Here is a 26,761-nt window from a genome sequence, read left to right on the forward strand (position 1 = left end):
GTCCTGTCCCATATATAACCATTTAGTTAGCATATATATAATTTCAGCTACAGAATTGCTATATTTAAAAATTACTACATCAATACCAGATACAAGTTGCTTTCCTTATCCCCTAATTTTTCTTCTGGCTCCTTATTTGCCTCCACATTCATCTATGCTCAGTTTTTTACTTTATCCAAGAGAGTATACAGCATAAAACTCCAGAACAATTATAAAAATACCTTAAAACTGTCAATCAACGTAAGTATGAAAAAACAGCATGAAGAGATACAACTGAAGAAGGCAGACTTAAGGAGATATTTAAAAAGCCTGATACAGAATCACCAAATTTGCTTCAATGAATTAACAAAGCATACACACATAAATGCAAATGTTTTGAAAACCTATGCTTAGATACCAGTCCTAACCCTGAAAAATCCCACTTAATGAGGTGAAAGCACTAATGAAGGAGAGCTTTAGGTCCAATGAGGTGCCCAGAAAAGCTGAGCAGAAGAGTTCTCTGAACATCTCATGTCCCTGCTGCCATCAGCAAACACAGAGCAGCTCCAGCTGCTTCCCAAAGCTGCACTGATGCTACCAACAGGGAATGATGCAGGAATTGCTACACCAGAACACAAACATGTCTCAGTGTATCTTGTTCAAAGCCCTGTCTTTGAAGACCCACAATACTGCTTTTCCTTGTGTTTTTAACCTAGATTTTAGATAATTCTTAATTAATTTGATTTTGTGCCAGATCTTCAAAAAGCAATCTTTACTTGCCCAGCACAAGTTGTTAAAACAATTAAGGTTTAATATTTTTTACAGTAAGTGAAGCACTGAATATTCTTCCAACTAAGAAACCAGTTTGGTTAATAAACATAGTAGATTTTTTAAAGTATGATTAAATTAAAAATAATTAAAAGGTACCCTTTATGTAGTTACAAACAGACCATTCCATGCATGAAGTTACCTCAGTGTAGAGTTGCAGATCATCTCCAGATATCAAGCAAAAAATACTTTAAATTTTGCTAAAATAAACTATTGCAGTAAAACTTTCAGATTAAAACTCCAGCATTACTTCTTCCAACTAATGTATAAGAATTAGTGACTTAGGAGAAAAGAAATATAGTGGGTCAAAATAAACTTCAGCTATTTTCACAACACCGTAAGTTAAACACCCGTAATTAAAAGGAAGTCTGAGGTCAAAATCCATCTTTTTTAATATGTTTCTTAAACGTAGGACAAAGACAAGCACTTTCATACAAAACAGAACACAAGACAGAGTATAAAACCTTCAACAGTCGTTTACAAGCTGAAGAAAAAAAATACAATTAAGAGGCTACAAAAATGAGCAGATACGAGTAAGCTAAAACTGTTTTCTAAAGCAACACACATCTGAGTGCTGACAGCCAGAGCTCACCCAAATGCCAATCCCCACTCACCTGTCACCTGAGGTACATACAGGCATGAGCTACACACACACTCTTGTGTGGCCAATATACATCACAGCTTTACTTACTCCTTACTGCCAATGTCACAACACTTTTAGATTTCAGGCCTGCTACAGCAGTGCCATCAGTACTTAAAAAGTGTATTTGGTCTGAATTTTCATTGTCCCTACAAATCCTAGTAAAAGGTACTATGCAAAACACTAAAGTAACCCCTAAATACATTTAAATCAGGCTTCTCCACGTAGCACACGTGATGCTGGTACATCCTCATTTTGCATAATCAGACCCAAGTTAATTCAGGCGGCTTCAGGAGCTCCGCTGGCACTCCCAGCCCCACGCCCCACCCAGCCCCGGCTCCCCGGGCAGCCACTTGTCCCAGTGTGCAGATCTTTGCTCCTCTAGAGACTAATAGCTCTGCGCTACAAAATACTAATAAAGGTGTTTAATTCAACGCACAAAAAAAAAAAAAAAATACCCCTCAAAAAAACAAACAAGCAAGCAAAAAACAACCTGTAATGATAGGTCCAGATTAAGAGTTCCTAGACCAGGCTTCAAACTGTAACGTTTAGTTTTCTGTGATTTTTTTTTTTTTTTTTTTTTTATTTTTTTTAGCACTACAGTCTCTGCAAGCAAATAAATGGAGGGCAGGTGGTATTTAAAGCGGGGACGTTAAACCCTCCTTGGCACTGTTCTTTTTAAGCCTAAGCATTCCCAGGATGAGTGTTAGCTCCAGCCAGAGCAGCAACAGCAGGAAACCTGAGAGCGGAGATAGAGCACCCAGCACTGCGAGCAGACAGCGCTGTGCTGCTCCAGCGCTCCCCCGGGGAAGCTCCTTCCTTCTCCGCCGCCTCGGCACAGCCACAGAGCCTCGGAGGGAAGAGGGCAGCTTTAAGGAAAGCCCTAACGCGAGACACAAACTGCCCGTCTCGCTGCTGATAATTCTTCGTATTTAAAACATACACAATGCAGCGTTAGCCAGTATTCTGCGGTACTTCTAGGGACAAAGCTAGAGCGTAGCTGCTCCTAGTTAGGGCCGGCAGCTGAAACGCTCTGCTCGCCTGAGCAGCCGGGCGGTTTTCGGGGGAGCAGCAGCTCTGCCGCCGCCCCGAGGCTGCCCGGAGCGGGCCGCTGCCCGAGCGGCGCCGGCCCCCGCCCCGGGCCGTGGCGGGAGCGCGGTGAGGGCCCCGCCGCCGGGCCCCGAGCGCGGCGCGGCTCCGGCCGCACACAAAGCGCCCGTCCCGCCGTGACCGCTGAGGGCGAGGGGCCGCCCCGGGGAGCGCCATGGCCGCGCAGGCGGCGCGCGCGCACCGCGCCCCGGACGCGGCCCCCGGCCCGGCGCCGCCGCCCTCCCGCCCTCCCTCCCTCCGCCAGCGCCGGACCCCGGCCCGCCCCGCCCGCCACAGCCCCTGCCCGCCGCCCAAGAGCCGAACAAAGCACGGCGCCTCGGCTGCGGCCGCTCCGCGCCTCCCCGGGGCAGCTGCCCGAGCAGACAAGGGAAGGCGGCGAATCTCAGACACAATGAGAGGCGAGCCGGGACTCACCCACAGCTCCGTGCCCCAGCTCATGGCTGCTCCACGGGCGGCGCCGGCTCCGGCAGAGGCGGGGATGAGGCGTCGGGCGGCGGCCGGAGAACGGGGCCCCCCCAGGCAGCGCCGGTGCCCTCGGTCACTGGGGAGAGGCGGCGGCGAGGAACGACGTCGCTTCCAGCTCCAGCTCCGCCTGGCTCGGGAGGGGGAGCCGCGGAGGAGACTGGGAGAGGGGCGGGTCCGGCTGGAGCGGCGGGGCCGGGACGGGAGCGGCCGGCGCTGCCCCGGGGCCCCGAGCGGCCGCGGGGCGAAGGTGTCGCGGCCGGAGCGGCCCCGCGCTGTTACTCATTAACGAGGCCCCGGGGCTCCGCGGCCTCCCCGCCGCCCCAGAGCGCTGAGTCTCGGCGGGGCCCGGCTCGCCCCCTCCTCAGCGGGCTCCGCGCACACACGGGCACCCAACAGCGACTCTTGCGTTGTTTACAGCACGGCTCTGCGCGTAAATTACAAATGGAGGTGTCAGGAAAGGTGAGGTAGGCAGCTTAGAGAATAAAGCTCGTTAATGGATGAACCATATCACTGACTGTAAGAGGGAGTTTCCTCAGACAAGTGTTAAATCCTTGTCAAAGATCATTTTTCCACCAAAGTGTTACAAAGCTACTATTAGAAAGCAAATGTTTTGAAAACCACCTAAATTAAATTCTCCTCTGAGGGCATGAATTTTTAATTTTCCTCTCACTTTTTGCTTAGAAATAATTTTTATACGGTACGATAAAAACTCAGTACAATAGTAAAATAATAAATACTGCTAAGTCTCTATATCATGAAATAAAAATTTCCTAAATCAAATCATCTTTTGTATCCCAAGTCACCTTTCAGGTAATGTTCTTTTGCATTACAATTTAGGTTTAGTTCTATTTTGCATATAAAAGGAACATGCAAATTTTTTCAGATTGATATGAAATTATTGTACTACAACAATATTAGCATCCGAATATCAAAATAAGCAGTGGAGCTCACAGCTGAATGTTACTTCTGGAGCAAAGTGTTAAAGGTACTCACATTACACCAGAAATGCATTTGGGTCCATGGGGATCCAGAAAAAATGAGTAAAAATGTCACATGCTGTGTATGTTTTTAGCAAGGTAATGGTCATGAACCCTCCACATTTGAGGTTCTGAAGATGAAATTCCACATGTGGGCACAGTTCAGTTGAAGTCTGGCACATTAACTCAGTTGGTAGATTGTATTAATTACTGAAAATATTCAGCAAGCAGAAGATATATTGAGGATTCAGGTAATGAAGCAGAAATGTTTATTAATAATTTTTGTAGTTTACTGATATGTTTGAATTTACTCAATTTTTATGGTTTTCAGGATGGGGAAAAAATAATGTCCATTAAAGGCTGAAAAGACCAATTAGCCTTTTGCTCAGCTACCAGCTTGTCACATGTCTTTAGACAATTCTTTTAAAAATAGAATCAGATAATATAATGAAATAACACGTGTTCAAAATACAAGTAAAAATTAAAATAATTTGTTAATTTTATATACTTTTAATGTATATCTTGTAAATTAATACGTGTAGTGTGCTGCACACGTAATAAATAATTTCAGAAAAATTCAGATTTGCAATTGTTTCAGTTCAGACATCTAAAAATGACCCCTAGAGAAACAACTTTAGAGATACAATTTTCTAATTTAGAAGTCCCAATAAAGTATTGAAAATTAATTACTGGAAAATTGATCCTAAGTTCTAAATCTATGGAGTCAGAAGCTTTGGAAATCAGCCACTTAATGGGCACTCAAATTTAAATACTGGCCTTTCATTGCATTAAATATACATCAAGAGAGTTTCAATGCATTTTATATATATATATAAATATTTGTGGTTGGTTGATTGATACATGAACTCTCTTTTACTTAACTCTAATTTAAAAATTAAATAATTACTCCTATTTCTGCAAAATGTGCAATCCCAACATTCTCAACATATCAGAATATGTTTTCTAATTAGACCAAGGTAACAAAATCAAATGTTTTCTGGTGATTTGTAGACATTTTAGGAGAAGGAAACTGCAGCCTGTATCATGGATACATTAATACAATATTTAGCTACTCAGTAATGCTTAAAAAGCCTAATTCTAGCAATGAGAGATTTTCCTAGGACAAACAGGATTCCTTCTTTCCAGGCAGCTCTCCCCAAAAAATACCTTTACAAACCCTAAGTTAAAGCAAGCATCAGGGCTGGAGGATGTTCCAGAGGTTCTGAGTAACTTCACAGCCTCCAGACCTGAGAGGCTGCTCTGAAATACTGTGTAAAACAGGAGAGGTGTTAGCACAGCAGCTCTGGGCTATACCTGCCTTTTGAGAGCACATGTACACGATAAAGAGGAGCACTCCAAAGACATTACAGAGCAGGCTTTAACAAGCTAGCACCAGCACAGGGCACTACCATTGCACCAGAGCACTGCTGCAGTCTGGCTAATTATTCTTCTTTGGAAGTTAACAGTTTGACTTGGGAAGTAAGGCTGATTAGAAAATGTACACAGTAACATACTGTTTCTGGGAGCCAACCGAGTGTTTCTGCAGGCATTGTGGTTGTCATTTTGTAGACAATTAGCACAAAATCTGTCTCAAAGGATGAAAAAGATTCCAGAAAGTCAAGTGCAAAGCCTGTTTCTTCCCAAGATATTTCAGTAGTTTGATTAGTGTTTGAATTTGAATATGGGCAAAACTATTTTCAAGATTGAAAACAGAAGCCATCTATGTATAAGGTACATACATTGAGATGTGCATTTCACCTTTAATAAAAAGCAAATCAGTAAAGATCATAGATTACAGTAAACTGCACAGGTAATGGATTTGAAGTTAAGAGACAAATAGCTTTTAGACAAATTATTGCAAAATTTGGAATTCATTAGCAATATATTAAGATCACATGACTGAAACAAATTTTAATTCATTAAAAATAAAGCAAAAGTCTTTGCAGCATAATACTTACCACTTCAGCTTAGTGAAAAATCTGACATCAGTCACTGTTACCCTCTTTTCCTGCTCAAGCACACTCTTGCTCTAGGAGATTGCCATATAAATCCTGAGCCATGCTCTCCTCCAGTTTAGCAGTTGAGGATGTGAAGTGACCAAGCTGTAAGACAAGGGCAAGAGTTTATCACATCTCTGCGGGATATTGCTGGAAATGTTAACATTAATCACTTAAGAGTTTTGACATTGTTTCCATTATCACGGAATGCAGCTGACCCTAAGCCTAGAAATAATTAACCAAATATTACCATAAAGATTGCTATTCTTCTAGTTACATCCTTAAAATCATCAGTTGGAGGAGAGGATGCAACTAAAGGGACTCAAGAACATATTAAAGACATATTCGAGTAATTTTACATGCAGCAAAGGCTTCATGATAGATGACATTGTTCTAGCACCTTGTAAACCACTAGCTTCTGGCAGATGATGGCAACTTATTTTAGCTTGGAAAATTTATTTTTATATTTAGCTGTTTCCCCCATCATTGACTCATTAATGCAGGCTTTAAAAGAAAACTGCCCAATTCTGCTTTTGGACTGAATACACATAATTATAATTATTACAGTAGTTGTGTATTTTGTTAATTCTGTTCACTTTTCAACAGAATCTACTTGAGCTTCCAAATGTACCTAAGGATATTTTGTTGGCAGAAAAACAATCTGAATCATTAATTTGGAGTGGCAGAAAAGCTGTCTGGCATTCCCTGTGGGCACACTTTCTAAAGACAGAAGCAGCTTAGCTTTCCACTGCCACAAAACTCAGCAGGACCAAACAAATTACTTCCAAATATCTCTGTCTCAGTGTGAGGTGCCATTAATCCTTTTCTCTGCTAGCCTCTTTGTCATATTAAAATTGGATTTTTACTCCACAAAAAAAAAAAAAAAAAAAAAAAAAAAAAAAAAAAAAAAAAAAAAAAAAAAAAAAAAAAAGTGATTGGGGGTGCTGCAAAAACCGTTTCATCTATTTCGGCTTCAAAACCAAATTAATTTAGCTCCCTCCTTCCTTTACACATGTATTTCCCCCATCATCAGCAATCTAAGTGCTCTAATTTTTTAAAAAATATTGATATTCATAACACTTCCATGTGGTGAGTGGGTAATCATTAGTTCACAGCTCCGGAAATACTTTGAGACAAAAGAATAGGTGTCCTGACACTTAAGCTTGTGCTGAGCTCTCCACAGACTTCCTGAGTCTCCCAGAGGCTGGTTAACCATAACCAGCAGTATGCAAAGCACTGGGAGCTCTGCATCTGCCTAGAGACTGACTGCCACTCAGTTCCTATTTCAAATATTAGGCAAAATCAGCTTATGGTTTTACTCTGAGTACTGATTTATTTTTTACTTAAAGCAGAAAATGACCAGGAAATTATAATAGTTAGACCACACCACTCCTCCCTCAAGGCAGAAGGAAAACTTCATTTACTAGTGCAACTCAGCCACTGCTTAGAATGACCTAACTTGAATTTTTCTCCCATCTCTGAATTTTTGTGGGAAAAACTGTAACCCTCCATCTTTTCTAGTCCAGCTCCTATACAGAAATGAATTTTACGTAGCAAAAGAAAGGCTTGCTTCTTTTTTTTCCTCCTCTCATCTCAGCATACAGAAATACATCAAGAGTGATTGGATAACAGAACTGAAAGGACAGTACAAACACCAGCTATAAATAGGAGGGAAAATGAGAACTTCCATCTGCTTTTACGAAATATCCTGTGCTCCCTTTTTTTGCCTGCACCATAGCCAAGAGCACATCTTTGTGTGCCATATGTAGCAGAGAAAATGTGTTGTCAATGAGCATCAACTAGCAATGTTGTAAGTATACAAACAGCCTTATTTCACAGGAATTTACTTTTTTTCCCAGTGAAACAAGACTATCACATGATAATTCAGCATTTCCTTTTGATAATATAAACTGTATCCCAACCTGGAGGCTGGACAATTACAAATTCATTACTTTAAAATATGATTTTCAATTTTCTAGTGCTTGCATTGCCTGCTTGAATACAACAAATCCATCTGCTTCCACTGTGCAAATCCATCTACATCCCTTCAGAATTATATCAAAACATAACCAGAAATGGCTTTGCTACCTTAATTTCTGTTACCTCCTGTTCACCTAACCCATGTCTTCTCCCTTCTGCCATCAACCCCTTCCATGCACAGGACTTTAAATTGAAAGAACATCAAGCTGTATCTAATGTGTAGAGTTAAGTATAGCCATGGTGAATTCTGATACTCAGGTTTTTTTCATTACTGTATTATCTACAGGCCTAAGGATTATTAGCTTTTACACAATAATTAAAAACTTGAACAGTCACTGCACTTGGCATCAACAGCAGCTTTCAAGTACACTGTACAGATTGACATATGTATCAATAATGAAAGATGGAGAGCCTGTCTGTATGATTCTGTCATGGTATCTATTCAAGCTGTAGAATAATGAATAGTGGATGAATGTGTAGAAAAGGATCAGCATCACCCATTTTAAGACTTGCTAAGCAATATTTTACTATCATCTGACTTTGAATTACAAATATATGTGCAGTTGTGTTGTGGCTTAACATTGAACACACTCGGTATCCTAGGTTACTGTTTAATCTCCCTAGCGAGTTTGAATTTAGAATTGGTTCGCACATTATCGGCACCGAGTGGCTCAGGTGACCCTCAGTAGTTTGGGCACACACAGACCAAAGCCATTTTCTGTGCTCGACTGCCGCCTGCTGGCAAGGCCAGCCTGGCAGAGACTGCCGGCACGGACACGGCAGCGCCTGCTGCTGCTGCTGCTATTGCTGCTGCTGCTGCTCGGACAGGCAGCGCCTGCTGCTGCTATTGCTGCTGCTGCTGCTCGGACAGGCAGCGCCTGCTGCTGCTGCTGCTATTGCTGCTGCTGCTGCTCGGACAGGCAGCGCCTGCTGCTGCTGCTGCTATTGCTGCTGCTGCTGCTATTGCTGCTGCTGCTGCTCGGAGAGGCAGTGCCTGATGCTGCTGCTGCTATTGCTGCTGCTGCTGCTCGGACAGGCAGTGCCTGATGCTGCTGCTGCTGCTATTGCTGCTGCTGCTGCTATTGCTGCTGCTGCTGCTCGGACAGGCAGCGCCTGCTGCTGCTGCTATTGCTGCTGCTGCTGCTGCTATTGCTGCTGCTGCTGCTCGGACAGGCAGTGCCTGATGCTGCTGCTGCTATTGCTGCTGCTGCTGCTCGGACAGGCAGCGCCTGCAGCTGCTGCTGCTATTGCTGCTGCTGCTGCTCGGACAGGCAGCGCCTGCAGCTGCTGCTGCTATTGCTGCTGATGCTGCTCGGACAGGCAGCGCCTGATGCTGCTGCTGCTATTGCTGCTGCTGCTATTGCTGCTGATGCTGCTCGGACAGGCAGCGCCTGATGCTGCTGCTGCTATTGATGCTGCTGCACCTGCACCAGCCCCTCCCGTTCCTCTGAACGCCGTGCGAGTCACATTAACGGAAACCGAGAGGGCCAACGACCCCTTGATTGTCCTACCTTTCATAGAACTGCCGGTGGTCACTCCTGTCCCTTAAAGGATTTCATTTCAGGGGCCAGAGCTTTAATTTCACGTGTCCTTCCCTTATTTTACGGCTGGGGTGGTTCCTCCTTTCATGAGAAAGTTGATGTCCATTGCATAGTACCACATTTAACTAATGCATGGAAAAAAATTCCAAAGGATTGCAATCTGTAGGGAAACTCAAAAATTATTCACATGTCAAAGAAAATGCTTTTTTTCCCACTACTAATTACATTAAAATAATAGAAATCAGGAAATAAATCAACAGTGGGAATGAGAACAGTGTGCTGTGCACAGATAACCCACTAAGCAAATAATTTACCTTTCTGTGTCTCCATCTCACATTAACAAAGACAGCTACAACTCAGTTTACCATTTTTATTTCTTTCAAGTGAGATTCTGGTCAGAAACTAACTGAAGAAATTTTCAAATAATCCCAGAGGAACAGAACCAAAAATAAAGAAATCACTTAATTATGCAAGAATTTTGGTTTTGTGACATTACACTTTTGAAGCTCTATTTAACTAAATTCAAAGTGCAGTGCTTTCTCTTTGGATTTCAAGGGCAGATCAAATCCAACAGGTAGCTAATTGCATCCTAGTAAGAGACTTTTCTTCACACCCCTTTGTACATTTTTCCCTTTGAGTCAAGGTTACATGCAAAGGGAAGGATATACACAACTTACAAAGACTGTTCTTTTCCCTCCCTAACACACTCATCTTCCAGTAGCTAAGGTTTTTCCCTTTGGATTTACCACTGTCTTAAGAACTCTCCTTATGTTCAGATGTCATCAGCTGATGAATTTCCAAAAATTAAATACACAGAACATAAGCGCTGGGTTGTGTTGCTACTTTGTGTCCTTAATACCTAATCCACAAAAATAAGTTATCATGTCACTATTTCCTATGCCTGTTTTTCAGATTAAAAAATGCACTATTTTCAGAACCAAATAAAAAATTTTATTCTATTTGAGGAAAAAATTGCCCCTCTGACTTGGAATATATAGACCACTAGGGCAGGTTACAAAAATATATCCCAACACGGATATGTTTGAAGATTCTCAGCATTCAGAAGGAAGCTTTATTCTGTGTCCATAAAGGAGAAACTTTTAATTATGCTATTGTAACACAGTCAATACTAGAAATTTCATTTTAGGGAAACGGGCAATTCTCAATCCCTTTTGCACACCAAACCAAAAACACAGTTAAAGCAATCAGTGAAATTCCCCCTCCAGGCTTGCCTGCTCCTATAGCTCTTCCCACAGGACTGTGTGATTCATGCCCCAGAGATCCTTCACATTTGGAAGAGATGCCTGCTAATCCTCTCCCTGAGAATAAAGTCTAAAGGGTGATTTTTGCCTCAGAACATTCACTAGCACTTTTTTTAAAAGGTAAAATAATACTTAGCATATTTTTTTACACATTTTGGAAAAGATAAGTTGCTAACAGAAGTGATGCTGAGTTTAGACCCATTTTCACATCCCTCAGACAGGATAAATACCTTTTCCTATTCACTCAAAAACTCTCCCTTCATTTTAATGATATAATGTATCAAGATAAACTGATTTTTTTATCCTCAACATTTTGTTTTGCTTACATTTTTAGAACTATATTTTTTAAACAAAGGCATCTCACAAACTCTAAAATTCTTGTAAAAATGAAAATATGATTGTTTCTATCATTAGAACATATTGAAAACCAAAACAACTTATTAATGATTTAAAGGTAATGAGTTCAGTTGCATTCCACTTGCCTGACAATTAACACAGGTATAGAATAGCTAATCCATCAGATAATATGGAAGATATATGTAAGACATATTTAAGAAGCAACTGTATTTAAATTATGATTTTTACCTGCTTGAATATTAATTATCTGTGTGTAAAAATGGCACCAGTTAGGTGTTTACAGTACAGCAGAATGAAAAAAAAATCTATTTATTGGTCACATTGCTCCTTCATGCATATTTTCTAACATTTCTACAGAGTGATATCTCCTTTATTGCAGGCTGGGATGGTGAAGACTGTTGGATTTTGCTTTACTGTCACTTCCCTGACAAATTTACTTCTCTTCCATGGATTACAATGCTACCTAATTGAGAAAACAAACTACCTGAAACTTAAACAGCATGTAATTTGACTTCTAATTCAGCTGTGTTTTTTCACTCTGAGCTGACAGAATGAAACTTCAATACAACATTAAAGAAACCAAGTCCTGGTCTATAAACAGCAATCCCAGGCATTATGCTATTACAAATAAATGCTTTCATCTCTGACAATGCCTTCTACAAGTCTGTTTGTTTTCCCAATTATTTACTCTCTAGATGATTCACACTACCATGAAGATAACATCTTTTTCCTCTACATAGGGCACCACCTTTTAGTTCTGTAGCATGTGAAAGTGTTAACTTCAAAGCACAGTGTAACATTGGCCACACCTGATTAATACTTGTATTGTGCTTTAAAGACGTAATAGTTTTGACACTTACTGACTAGTAAGTTTTGAACCAATACCAAAACTTCACTAATTACTAGTGAAATGAGTGTGGAAATCATTCAAAGTTGCACCATGCAATATTACTTCTCCAATGTTAGTCATCCTGGGTGGAGGCTGAGGGACAAATCAATTATTTCCTTTGAAACAAAATAAAAGGAAAATCTCTGAAGTATTACAAAAATTAACTGCATGAACATTAAGCCTTAAAATTAAGTATAATCTTTACGTAGTTTAATATGCCTTTTATAATTCACCCCAGATATGTAATGCATAGTATCTGTTTACATTTAAAATGCAGGAAAAAACCCAAACCGGTTGTAACAAGTATGGTCCATCCTTACCTGAACTTCTGGTTCAAGCTGTGAGAGAAAAGTCTTCATGTATTCCTGCAGTTGATGCAACAAGAAATCATGGCCATGAAGAATTAAAATCTTTGCCCAACATATGCAGAAGCATCATGTATTACAGATTTCCAGATTACTGAAGTTTCTGCTAGGCTCATCCCCACAGCAAAACCTGTATTTATTGGATTTATCCATGACTGATGTATGGGATTAGGTGTATCCAATTGGATTCACTGTCTAATTATTTTGTTGCAAAACCTCCACTCCCTAGGTATTGGCTTCAGTTGTATTACAGCACAGTACCGCAGAACAGAACATTTTTACTCAATCTGTTTCCTTCCAGAAATGCGCAGGTCTAGCACACTTATTGCCCCACATACCCAAGAACTGGAGTAAGTACTTCCAAAGCCATTATTAAATTTTCACAGTTACTGGTTTCTGTAGCAATGGTGGCATGGAATCAAAACAAAAAGCACGCATTTAAATCAGGGAAAAAAATTAAAACTAAGCACAAACATTTTTTGAAATGGAACCTATTGGTCCTGATTTCCAGTAAACCTTAATGGGCCAACAGCAAGGCTCACAGACACTCCTTTTCCTCACTGAGTTGCATCCATACAGCATCCTTTAGTCCCAGATGGCACATTTATTGAGTATCCCTTTAACAAATCTGAGTGCTCAAAGAGCTAGTACTGATTGTAAGCAAAATCCAGCTGAACAATGGCCAGGATCCCACTGATGTGCTCTCACTGTAAAGCTGCAGAGTAAAACTTTTCCATGATAGACAGGTAAACAGTAAGATATCAAAGGTAAATTTAACCATAGCATGTTTTATCTTTCATATTACACTTCCTCTCCTCCTCTTTCACATTGTTTTGTTCATGGTTTACAAAATCACAATCCACCCCTAGGAAACTAAAATGAGATACACATTTCAGAGTAAGGGTTTGGCTGTTCCAAAGCCATTAAGTCACTTTCCTTGGCATTGTTCCAAATGCCAAGTCACCTTTACTTGGCTTTGTTTCAAATGAAAACAATCTTGCCATACAAAATGATCAACCAAGCATTATTACAAACAGTCCTCCTTTGTGGAAGTAATGACACAAAACCTGAGGAACATAATTTATATTTGTGGCTTTCAGGGACATTTTCCATTGTGGAAGAAATTCCCCTGTTTCAAAATGTAGCTCAATTAGCCACATGCAAATACTGAAATTCCAATACCATTTTAGGCATTTGATGTTTAGAATCCCTAAGATACTCCTTTCAAAGTACCTCAGTGTAGTAAATATATCTGTTAATTATCCACAATATCATGCAGATGTGCACTTTAATAACGTAATATAATAGAAAGATTTCATAAGAAAGTCACTTGAACACACTGAAACATATTGTCAAGAGTAATTATGGAAAACCCACAGATAATCTCATCTACTCAATATTTAACAAACAAGACACATCCTTATACATGTTTCTTTTGAGACAAAACAACAATATAGCTCACTAGCCAGACTTTATGCTCTGTGTACCAAAAACATTAGGGGTACCATAAATTCAGAAATCTGTCTTTGCTGAGCAGCTCCTGCATGGAAGCACAACAGCAAAGTAATACAAAATTTGTTTGTTGAAATATCAGTAAAGATTCTCCACCTGGGGAAGAATGGCTGAAAAAGTGATGTCATGACTATTTACATGAAATTAAATTCTTACTACCTCAGCCTCTGCCTGTGGCCTTTCACTTTATGAAAGTATTTCAGCAGCTGCTACACAATCTACAAGGCTTTTGTGCAACTTCCCAGGTGCAGAATGTCAGGTTATAAAAATATATACATACTAAATGCAATTCCCAAGAGGAAAGAGAGCAGGTCAAGCCCAAAAATATTGGTTTCAAGCAGTAACAACCCCAGTGCACAGCAATGCCATCCAACAGCACTCAGGCTGTAGAGACTTCAGGTCACAAAAAGTGTTCAGTAAGCCAAAATAAAATTAGGGTTTAAATAGTCTTTTCTCTTTATAAAGGAAATGAAGAAGACAGACTGTTCATTAAATATAAAAGCAATTTTATAAAAACACATCAGAATTTTATTGCTTGAAGAATACAGCATATGAAAAAGCACAAGAATGTCCAAAAAAGAAAGGTCACAAAAATTCAAACATTACACCATACATACCAGATGCAGTAAAATGTTAACCTGATTTCTGCATCAGAAAAGAAAGGTGTGAAAATATACCTAGTATTATTTAGAAGGAAAAGACTCATTTAAAATAGAAAGTGTGAAGGTGTTACAGTACAAATTAGAAAAGCCAACACTGCACATTAACATTGTATCACTAGACTAGATTTTCTACCTTTGGTACTTAAACCTTTACAGAAAACCACTTCCTCAGTCAAACCTTGCCAAACATTTTATGTAGTATCCAGGAAAGTTTTTTTTTGTTGTTTTTTTTTAAACTTAAACATTCAAACAAATACTCTTCTGAGTTTTCACTGCATTACTGCTTTTAAAGACATGTTCACATTTATTCAATATGCAACTTAACACATCTCAAATTTAAATCAAAAGTCACTATGTGACTGAAATCTGAATCCATGCCAATTGTATCTTGCTTAGATCTTTCCAAAAAAATGAGCCCACCATTTACAGTTTGCATCCTTAGGTAAACAGACTGCTGCAGCCCTCCTCAAGAATTCTAACTAGAGCAACTCGCTGAGGATGTAAATTATAAAACCACCCACATTGTTAGAGAGCTATGGGGTCATCTAGAGAGCAGCATGCAAGTGGCTTTCCTAGTCTGCTCAGATTAGTGTACCAGAAGATATGCCAGTATTACTTCAAGTAACACATTAAAACTCAGCAATGGACACTACTGTGCTTTATTTCAACACAAAGGACAGCTGCTCATCCATTAAATCAACAGAACTATCAAAAGGACAAGTACATCATTTCTGTTTCACATATTGCTGCTGATTACTCTTGGGGAATAGTTTATTAGAAACCTGGACTTACCTACAAACCAATTTGAATGAAGAAAATGTTGTCTTTCAACAAGGTATCTTAGTAATCCAGTGGCAATCTAGTCTGGAGAATGTTAGCATTATGCTGACAATGACTAATCAAGGTTAAATAAATTCTCTCTTTTATGACAAACATGCTGCCAGGGTCAGCTTTTGCCTTCTTGGGCCTTGAATACTTAATCACTCCTTGTCACATCAGCAGAACAATTTTGTTTCTTTAAGTTTCAGCTTTATATTTCAACAATATGAATAAATCCGGACTACAAAATACCATCAACAACAGTTAACATTAAACTGGAGTGAAGTAATAGAAGAGTTAGTTCTTCAAACCAGGCAGTCTTTGAAGTGAAATACTCAGTTAGGACTGTCAAAAGGATGTCATAATAAAACCATGGGTTTATTTTTTTTCACCCCTATACAAAAAAAAAAAAAAGACTGAATTTGTACAACTCCTATTAAACATACCTTTTCCTAGTTTGGTGAAAATGTATCATTTTCAAATTTTAGCAAGTGTGGTATTCGAGCATATATAATATTTATTGCCATATACATCCTCATTTTAAAAAGAACTAAGAATTCAGACTCTTCTATGCTGAACTCTACTTTTTTTCCTGTTAACAGATTATGTCTACTGTACCACTCCCCCAAAAAACAATTAAAAATTCTAAGTAAGATTTTATAGTTTAGTTAAAAGGGAAGAAATGCAAATGTGGATTTAGAGCTTTTTGTATAAATCTCACTATATTTTATAAACATGTTGTTTATTGTAACACTGTTTATTGATCAAATAAATGATGCACTGCTATCTAAAATTTCCATATACACCATTAAAAATCGAAAGTTGATATGATACTGAACCTTAAATCTTCAAGAGTTCAAAAAAGACAGTTTATACATGTACAGCACACAACAGCAGACACCCCTAGAATACCAACTGCCAGTCCACGATGCATACAAACTTACAGGTAAGCATTCATTTCACTGTTTTCATTGTGCAGGAAAAGTATTTCTTAGTAAGACAACTCAGCTGGTGATTTTCAGATATCATCTTCATCATCTTCATCCTGAGAAGATCCTGCCTGATTGGATGCACTGGCTGAGGCAGCAGCGAGCTGTGCCTGTTGAGCTGCTTGTTGCATCTGTAGCCATTCCTGCTGTGCCAGTTCTGCTTGCTGTTGTCTAGCCTAGAGACATGAATTTAATTGTTAAGCCCATATATAGCTTGTGAAGAATCTCTAGAACTCATTCTCTTTAAACACACTTTTATCTGCACCTGCAGATTCCTTTTTTATTTTTTTGTATAAATTGCATATGCAAAACTACATTGAGAAATACCTTAATTTGTACCAAGATGTTTATATATTCTCTCTTCCTCTGAAGAGACCACTGTTTGGAGGCCTTACATTTACAAAAACAACAGACAGAAACTAGTCTACTTAAGTTCCACTGTAAGGACTGTGCTGAACCACTAACTAATGAAAAATTTAACTAAGGCAAGCAAAGGAAACTTTAGACATCAGTTTCAAGGGACAGCAACATTTAATCACAGTTCAGAAATGAGAACAGCATTGCTTTGTTGATTACAAATAACATGACTTTCAATTATGAAATCACCCAACTGAACCACAGAGGCACACATTATCACAAAAAAACAAAGCAAGCCATTATCTTACTTTGCTAAGCAATCTTTGCAAAACAGAGCAAGGCAAAGTCTTCTCAAATTCAGGTATGACAACTGAGGATGGCTTTGCTACAGAAAGGTACTGACTTCTACTGAAAAGTAGAAGAGATTTTACCACAACATTTCAAATAGTTCAACTGATGAATCTTCATTTTTTTGTCCAGGGTTTTCACTTGTTTTTTAGTAACTCCTGTTGATTTCAGCAATACACTAATTGATTGTGTTGAAGTTACAACTTTAATTTTTATTTTGAGAGAACATTAAGAGTTCTTAAAATGAAAAATTTCCACTTTTTTACTCTTCTACTTTTACAAGTCATCACTAAGACTATTATAATCTCCTTTCTAATCCTACTGCTCTCACTAAATTTTCCTATTTTTTTCCAAAGCATCAGATCTTCTTTTCAGTTTCACAAACTATAAGATGCCAAAAGATAATGTTAAGAAAACAATCAAACCCTGTTTTTCAACTTGGCAATGTGAAAAAATGGGGAGTGTTCCCTTATTATTACAAAGTGTCACATTTTCTTCCATTCTAGCAGTAAAAAAAAAATACTTTACAGAAGCAGAAATCTTTTCTCAATGAAAACTTTCCAGTATTTTACATTTCAAGTGGTAGCACAGTTACAAGGGCTGGAAAATAATTTAAGATGATGCAGAGTTTTAAAGGAAAAGCAGCAGCATCTGTTGACATAGGAAGGCACAAATATTTATCAGCCAGGAGACAACAGGGCTCCCTACTGAGCCTGTGCAGTGAAGTTTACTGTACACTCAGAGAGCTGACACACGTGCATGCTCCAGGAAACAAAGGCTCAGCACTTCACACTGGATGCATCACTTTGTCAGTGCCCACCCTCACTGCCAGTCTGTAATGATAACACTTCACCATTGCAGAAATGGGAAAAGAATTCCATTGAGTTGGATTGACCAAGAAGCTCTATGAGCATTTGGTGAACTTGACTCACTTACTGCACAACTCCAGTGAGGAAGCCTCAAAAAACTCCCAAATCTATGAAGACTCTTGTCGTGCACAAAAACTTAGACATTAATATTGGGATATTCATATCTCTGACTTCAAATATTTATAATAATCCAAGACAGAGGTGTCAAATAGTCATAACATTAACAGGCAGGTATTTTTAAAAGAGAGCAAGAAGTCAGCATTAGTGTCATGCTCTAGAATATTAAAAAGATTAACACAAATAAACAAGCATGCACTTGTGTAACTATTTTTAAGACTAATTACAGTACCTCCAACAGCACATCACAGCTACTATTTTTGCAAACTGAGACTGTCATCCTTGAATCTAAGCAAACATTTTCCATATTACCAAAGACTATTTTTAAAAAGCATTCATACAATCTTGTCAAATTGGCATGTGTTGTCTTAAATTAGAAGTTAAGGCACAGTAACAGAATCTTAAAAGAATATTCTTCAAGTTGTCACTCCTTAGACAAAAGTGTGGCTTGCATAAGGAGGCTGCAGCAATTTTTTCTTACTTATTTATTTTCAGTGATATTCTGGAGCTAGTACTCTCTTAAGACACCTTCGTTTTGCTGCTTTTTTGTTTTGTGTATCATGCTGAATTACCTGCACAAAATAGTAAGTAAAAAACTGGTATCAAACTGTCTATTTGTAAATCTTACCCAAAATCCAGAAGCAGCAATATTGGTCTTTCTAATTCAGTACAGTCAAACAAGAGTTAGGCACATGTGACTTGATCATAACTAGTTCACTGCAATAGCTACATGGTATGCTGAAATTTTGAATGCCTTAAAATTCATCATGCAATAAAGATTAAAGCACGTCACAAGATGAAAAGCAACAGCTTCAGCAAGATAAATGTATTGCAATGGGAGAGAAGGTCACAGTAATCAGACATTAACTGAATAAGCATTTTCATCAGAGTAAACCAAAGTGAGAAAATAAGACTGGCCTTGGTTAAGAGAAAAGAGAAATACCAGATAACTTTCCCATCTCTTAATTTAGAGAACGGTCTTGTCCAACTAAGAGAGTAGTCAAGAGAAAGATGTAGAAAGATAAATAAAATTGGGTTTTAGTAAAACTGGGAGATGTTAAACTGGGAAAGGATAAGGCTGGGATGGAGGAGAATGTGTGTGTGTGTATGTTAGTACACTATTTGTAGGCAAATGCTTTTTCCATGCCTCAATGGCCTCTTTAAAAATTTATGCATGAATTCACTCAATTATAGTCCTGCCAAGAATAAAGTTTCTTTCCAAGTATAAGAAATAACATTTATGCACTGATGGTCAGAAACAGAAAAGGTATTTTCACTTATTAATGCTTCAAAATGGGTAATTTCCTAGAAACCAGCTGTTATTCTTTTTACTTCCTCAACTAATTGTTAATGTATTCTCCATGATAGACTGGAAATACCCAAGTAGCAGCAAAACCCCATGCTTTTTAAAGCTAGAATATGAAATATGGTCACACACAAAGTCCTTTATGTCAAATCACAGAAGTATCAAATAGCAGCCTCTTATTTGTTGACTTCACATTCCCCAATTCAAACAAGCCAAGGCCAAGAGCATCTTAGATGCCACATCAATTCACAAGGAAGGAGAAATTTCTTGAGGTGTGCACATTTGTGCAGCCCTAGACCTGCAGCATTAATTATTCCAACCTCATCAGGACAAGCATTGTTTCACTTACTTGTGCAAATAATTCCTGTTGCTGCCTTAGTAGCTCCTCTTCCGGAATGCCAAGGTTCTCCAAGCGTGAACTGGCCTTTCTTCTCTTTAGTGCTACTGTTTTGCATTCTTGTAAGACTTCTTTTACTTCACTGATATAGGAGCCAAACCCCAAACTTTCTAGTGCTAGAAAGAAACAAAAAAAGAGAAAAAAACATTGTTTACTTTTTACAAAGCTTCGGATAATAGATATTGATTTGTTTACTTAAAAGGAAAAAAAAAAAGTAAAACATTTGGTAACTTTCCTATCATTTGATGACAAAAATCTCTATTCTTAAAAAGATCTGACAGCTATTTTCCCTCTCTCTTGTGCTATGTCCTTTAGGAATACATGTTTTTAGGCTGAAAAAAATTAAGGTTCATCAAGTACAACCAAAGAAGCTTGAACTTGCAGAGGATTCAGGGCTTTTAGTTACACTTTGGTAGAGATAGGCATTTTTTCTCCAAAAGATCTGGTTTTCCCATCTTTTCTGTATCAGAATCGATGTAATTTACACAGCTAAGAAGTTCTTCCTATCTGAATTTCTATCTGAATTTTCTCTCAGAGGTTCTACCTTTCCAATTTTGCAAGTCTTCAGTAGAAGGTAAATCAGCAAGCTATAAGAGAGAAGTGATGCATGTAAAATGATCACAGATCCTTCAAAAAGGCAGGAATAATATGTTGGGTTGCTGAATTTAAACTTTTGTCTTTTAGTATCTAAGTTCCTATGTGTAAATGCTATATAAAGTTATGTATAAGCTCTTAACTATTTTATTTTTCAACTGCACCCCTTCTATTTATCTCCACATTAAAATGTATTAATGAGCTAAAATATTGCACTTTTATCTGCCCAAAGAAATGGGTAACATCTACATTCTGCAACAGCAGGTTTTTTAAAGAATGCAAAGCATAGCAGAAAGGATTTAAAAACCCAGGTAGCACATGTGACAAAAGGCAGTTTCCTCATGCACCATTTACTATGACTTGCCTCCACACACACCCAAAGTGAACCTATTACAGAATAATTGATGTTTACATAAACATCAGTTACACTAGAAACCAGTATCACTTTAATGAAAAAAACATGGTTAATTTCCAGCATTTACACAATTCAGAGTTTACAATGCAAGAGTTGTTTTAACCTTTATCTTAATTTCGAATTTTTGTGACAAGCTATCTAATAGCACTAAACTGCACAACAGCAATTAACAACTTGTTATAAACAAGATCTTAGAGTAACTCGGACAATATTCTAACACTAGTTTTGTAAGCAACATTTTCTTAGTCACAGTAGCATGTCATTTTATCCTAATTTAAACAATAACCCAAAGGCATTCTCTAAGTTTTCGGCTTCCAACTTGTACTAAGGGAGACAACTCACACTATCTCCTTCAACAGGCCTGTGGGTGCTGCTCTCTAGTCATACAGCACTACCTTCCCTTTAACAGAGAACACCTGGCAAAGGAATTCACATAATACTTTGCTCATAAAAAATGAAGTTAAAAGATAAACTGATTCAGAGATAATCAAATCACTTCAGAAACAGTATGCCAGTTCAGCCTTAGCCCACACACAGACACTGGAAACACTTCTTCCAATTAGCCCACAGTTTCTAGGAGAATTACCAAAAAACTTCAAAAACTTGTTTCATCTATCCTCAGCAGAGAGGAGGCAAATCCACCTCTCATAGTCCACAACTGGTTACCTTAATATTCTATATATATTTAAGAACTCATTCAACTTCAAAATGTAAACGGTACATACAGTAAACATTTTAAGTCATACTTTTTTAACCAACTGAAGAAATCTACAAGTCTAACATCACTAAGACAAACCATCCTGGTAAAACCAAGGTGTTGTCAGAAGACCAGGGTTGGCAATCCACTGCATCAGAGTATGAACAACTGCTGAGTCTGAAGTTAACAGCAAGATGTGTTTTTATAGAATTTTTACACAGTCCTTAAAAGAAAATAAATTCATGGAAAGAACTTACAATTGTGTACTGAATATAGCACAGACACACACAAAAATAAATTTTAAAACTCCCATGTGGTACAATCAAGACAGATTTTTACAATTATTCAACATAACAAAGCTATGAAGAATCATATATGCAACATAAATCTACTGCCTGTGAAACGACTCACAACGTTTGCCATCTTCTTGAAGCACAACAAGGCTTACAGAACACATGAATGGAAGGAATATGAATCCCTTTATACCAGCATGGTGCTAAAATGTGGGACAAGTGGTTACTACTCTATCAGAGCTGCTGTTTCATCAAAACTCAAAGCCTTTCTATTTTTTCGAGTCTTAAACATACCATCCTACCCAGATTGCTGAAAATTCAGTATCTTCCTGAGGTTAGAATTATCCCACCAAATGTAAACAGCTGAATTCCAAAACATAGCATTTGGTGGGGGGGGGGGGGGGGGGGGAACAACAACTCTTATTTACAAACACCAGATCACAATCACCCTTTCCCCAGTTTTCTCCTACTCTTAATGATTGCATGAAGGTGCATGTCTCTGAGTAATCAGTGACACATAGTGCTGCTTTCATTTCATAAAATCAAGTAATTAATATCTGAGACTTAAATTCTTATGATTCTTTGAAAGAAAAAAAGAACTTCCAAAATAAAATCCCAAACACGAACAGTTGTGTGGGGTTTTTTTTAAATTAAGTGATAATATACATACTGTCAGTATCCTAACGGTCCATGAAAAGAAGTTACAAGATTTGACATCAATCCACAGGCGACTTTACTGCACAACAGTTCCATGTAGACCAAGTAATCAACCAAATTCATAATAATTGTCATTTTACAAGTCGCCATTTTCACAAATCAATGAAAATTTAATTTCTAAAAAAAGCTTGCTTTGTCACAAATCATATAACACTCAAATTATTCTATTATCTGTTCCAGAATGGAAGAACATTAATTTGCTTACTAGAGCTGCAGATTCACAGCTGGGCTCCTGATGGTGGAATTCAACAATAATCGTGGAGATATCCACTTACAACTATGACATAGCCTTGATGCTTTTGGGTACTCTCCAGGAAAGCTGTCTTGCACTTTGTTACCAGTAGTGAGTGTTGGCATAGTCTGAGAACATCTATCAAATCAGATCTCTACTGGGATGCCAGAAGCCTCTGCTTTCCCTTCCCTATGCTGTTGACAGCACAGTGCCAGTGCTACCACACAGCAAAATACATCAAGAACCTCATCTGAGGTATAACCCGAGGGTAGAGAGTTCTTGCACAGCACATGGCCACACAATCACTTGAGCAGTGCAGCAAAGGAAGGGGTGGCTCAAGCACCGCTGTGTTGAACACAACACAGTAACCAAGCACAGTTTAACCTCTAACACAGTCCAGTGGCAGTGCCACCAACTGCAAAGTGCCTTTTGTCCCTCTCTGGCCCAGTAAATACCCTTCCTGATTCTTATTCCCAATCTAGTAACTTCTTGTTTACAGCCCCAGTCAGCCAGCAAACTCACCTGAGAGGAAACCCTGCTCTGTCCTAAACTCTCAAAAGCCACAGGGTCAGTTGTATCTGCAAGTGTGAGATCCAGCTCTGGGAGGGTACAAAAAGAATCCTCTCGGCAGCACCTTGTGCTTAGGCTGGACCAGGTGTGATGTGATGTGATGGCCATTAGCCTCGTTTGACTTCTAAGCACTCAGAAGGAAAAAGATACTTGGATGGCCACAACAGATTCCAATAGTCTCATTTTTTAACATAATTGTCATGAAGCTGCATTAAGAGGCATTCAAAATAGCAAGTATCTAGAATGGATGAAGATGGATGAAAATGCTGAAATAGTCGACCTATAGACACAATCATTGATTCCAAAACTGGCAACCAGAACCCTCAAACCTCACAGAGGGATCATCTGCCAAGTGATCAGCATCTGAAAGGAGCTAACAGCAATTGCAGCTTCCTTAAACATTGGCACAACAGAAAATCCATTCAATCTCTAGAACATTGCAAAAATGGATACATTGCAATATTTTACTAGAAAGTAAAGATTTAATTCGAAAATAACTTTTCCTAGCTCTAAGACATGATAACACAAGGACACAGAACCCAGCAAAATACTTGGCACAGGACTATCTGCTGACGTTATGTACATTCATTTTAGTTTCAATTTCTTTTCCAAAAAACCCAGCCTAGGACCGCAATAGGTGAAATCTTTTCTATGGATCACCACTAACTGGGCACAAAATGCTTTCATACATAAACTCTTTATTGCCCTTAGCCTTAAAGATTATGTCCTGTGTTAGGACCTAACCTCAAACATTTTTTGTGTTGACTTGAAGAAACTATCTATGTATTAAAGAGCATCACACCCAAAGTATGCTTCCATGTCAAGCACAGGGTTTACTTTACATCCTAGGCCTCTGTGACAGAGAACTTTGCTAAACTTTCAAGCTTACATGTATTTCATTTAACATTAAAGCTCATACATGCTACATATTTTCTTTTGCTGTTCATGACCTAGTCAATACTTGAACCTCTTTCGATGAGCAATCTAGTACATTTCAAGTGAACCAAACTTTTTGTTGTTGTTTCAAACGGCAACTATTGCTTTAAAAAAAATAATCATACAATGACATTTTTAAAACTAACTTGATACCATCACAGCCCTGAAAACAGATCTACTACAAATGCTGTTGTTAATATCTCCACTAGGCAGCTGAGTAAAGTACTCTTTCATTACTGCTGCTATCAATTTGTTTGCAGCAGACACCAGTATTAGCAACCCTGGCTTAAGAAGCAAAACAAATGAGTTCTGACAAAAAACGATGCCTAATGCAGACTTCAGGATGAGGCGACAGAATTCAAAGAAAAACAAACGAGAAAGAGAGAGAATTCGCCTTTTATTCAAGCAAGCAGAAGTGCAAGTCAACAGCACAGAAATATACAAGGGCATAGTTCACGTTTAAATGCTTTCTGCAACAGATATGAAGATTCAACATTAAACAATGAGACTGTAAGGTCAGCCCTAAAAAAATAAACTCGTTAGAGATTCCAGACAACCATGGAATAAAGCCTAGCCCACACATAATAAATCTCCAACTACAAAGACATTTACTACATTCAGAATCTTAAAACACGCTGCTTATGCACTGGAAAAAGCAGACCTCGTTTCACAGGTACAAGGAAGAGATTTGGTGACTTCACTCAGAGCATCACAGGCTTCTCTGAAGCACAAAACCAGAGCTAGTCCTAAGCACACCCAGCAGCCGCTCTAACCACACACACAAAGACAACCTCCGTGGCAGTGCGGCTCGCAAGCCGGACAGCACACGCTTCTCCTCCACACCCCGGCGGGACCTGCCTTTTGTGCTCTCCGCAGCTGCAAGGAACCGGAGAGGGAAAAGCGGCAGCGGGACGGGAGCGGCTCACAGGTGCCCGAGCCGGCAGCGGCACAGCGCCCGCGGGAGCTCACCTTGTATGACATGCTCCGGGGAGATAGTTTTCTTCTCCGATTTGTTGCAGATCTCGTTGGCCTCGGAGGAGATGAGGTGGATGAACTCAGTGCAGCAGTTGACCACCAGCTCCCGGGCGTCGTTCGCCACGCGGACGTTGGGCAGCGTCTCTTTTATCATCTTGTTGATGGCAGCCCTGGGGATGGTGAGGTCGTCGTCGTTGCCGGACGACGAGGCCATCCTGGCTGCGCTCGGCTCACGGGCTGCGCTCAGCGCCCGCGCGGGGCTCCAGGGCGCGGAGACCCGGCAGGGGCGGGCGGGGCCGCGGGGAGCGACGCCGAGGAGGGGCGAGGGACGCCGGGGGCCGGGCCGGGGGTCGCTGCCGGGCCGGGGGGTCGCGAGGCCGGGAAGCGCTGCTCGGGCTCAGGGCTCCCTCGGCCGCGGCGCCTGCCACTGCTGCCTCCGCCACATCCTTCGGCCGCCGGCGCCGCTGCCTTATGAGCAGCCTGAGGGGAGGCGAGCGGCGGAACGCCCCGCGCGCGGCTCGGCTCGGCTCGGCTGGTTCCGGTCGTGCGGCGGCCGCGAGGCGGAAACGCTCCGACTCCGGCTCAACCTGCGAGGGACGGCGCTTCCGCCGGAAGCGGGAACAGCTTCCGCCGCCGGCAGCGCCGGAAAGGCCGCGGCGCCACGTGCGGGCGGCGGCGGCAGCGGCGGCGGGAGGTCCTTTAGCCGCCCCCCTCCGCCGGGAGCTGCGCTCGGGCCCCGCCCGCCCTTCCCCTCGGTTCCGGCTGTAGCAGGGGATCTGATATCGCCGCCAAGCCCGTCCCCAAAGCAAAACGGGTTCGGCGCTTCATCCGCAGTTTAGTCACGACTTGCAGACAGGGCTGGTTTTCCTCGGCAGCCATCTGTTACACTGTATTTTCTGTTTTCACTCACTCTGTAACCAGTAATGCGAGGGATGTATGAGACAGAATTAGTATCTGTGGAAGGCCCATTAAACCCACAGTCCTGGTCTTGCTGTGTGCTGCAGAGGAATGACCCGCCCGGGAATGCAGGCCAGAGACAGCCACAGCTGGGCGGCACCGAGGGGCTCCTGACAGGCCCAGCCCCTCTGTGGATGTCTCTGTCCAGTGCCCTGTGCTGACTCAGCAGGTGGTGAGGAGATCTCGAGCTGCAGAGGGGCGATTTGCCAGGTTCCCTTCAGCCCCAGCAGCACTCTGCTGTCATGTAATTCCTGCTTTCTCCCTTTCAGCCTCCTGCTGTTCCCTCCTCTGCCATCCATATGTTGATGCTGGGCTCCAGGCACCCGGTGTTTTGCAGGTGTGAGTTAGGAATGTGCTTGGGGCCTCCGGCTGTGCCCGAGGCTGCTGCGGGCGCTCTTGTCCCCTCGGTCCCCTGCCTGCTGTCCAGGAGGTCCCTGCGTGCCCCTGCACCTTGGCCCCACCAAAAGGGTCACAGCTGCAGTCAAGCCCTGCATTGGCTGCAGGGTTTGGTACCCGCAGGAGCTTTGAGCTCCCCAGGGGAAAGGCAGGGCAGGGCAGGGCCGCTACAAGTCCCAGCATGGAATTAGATTTTGGCGCTCTGAGACAGCA

The 26,761-nt window shown here is 40.6% G+C and overlaps 2 protein-coding genes across 4 annotated transcripts in view; both read right to left on the reverse strand.

The window, feature by feature from the left end:
• FNBP1L (formin binding protein 1 like) overlaps positions 1-3,179 on the reverse strand; it is a 56,370-nt gene extending 53,191 nt beyond the window's left edge. For 2 of the 3 annotated variants that reach the window (XM_079313680.1, XM_079313679.1), the window contains exon 1: positions 2,972-3,176. In XM_079313680.1, coding sequence (XP_079169806.1) covers positions 2,972-2,995 — 24 coding nt within the window. In that variant the 5' untranslated portion in view covers positions 2,996-3,176. Of the gene's footprint in view, positions 1-2,971 lie in introns of all 3 variants that reach the window. The other variant, XM_079313682.1, reaches the window with a different exon arrangement.
• Positions 3,180-14,391: 11,212 nt separating this feature from the next.
• Positions 14,392-25,751, reverse strand: DR1 (down-regulator of transcription 1). Its single transcript, XM_079313690.1, has 3 exons — positions 25,190-25,751; positions 19,719-19,882; positions 14,392-16,548 (listed from the first exon to the last, which is right to left on the reverse strand). The coding sequence occupies exons 1-3, from the start codon at positions 25,407-25,409 to the stop codon at positions 16,402-16,404; spliced, it is 531 nt and encodes a 176-aa protein (XP_079169816.1). The 5' UTR covers positions 25,410-25,751; the 3' UTR covers positions 14,392-16,401.
• Positions 25,752-26,761: the final 1,010 nt, after the last annotated feature.

Source organism: Erithacus rubecula, assembly GCF_903797595.1.
Source record: "Erithacus rubecula genome assembly, chromosome: 10".
In the NCBI taxonomy this organism is placed as follows: domain Eukaryota; kingdom Metazoa; phylum Chordata; class Aves; order Passeriformes; family Muscicapidae; genus Erithacus; species Erithacus rubecula.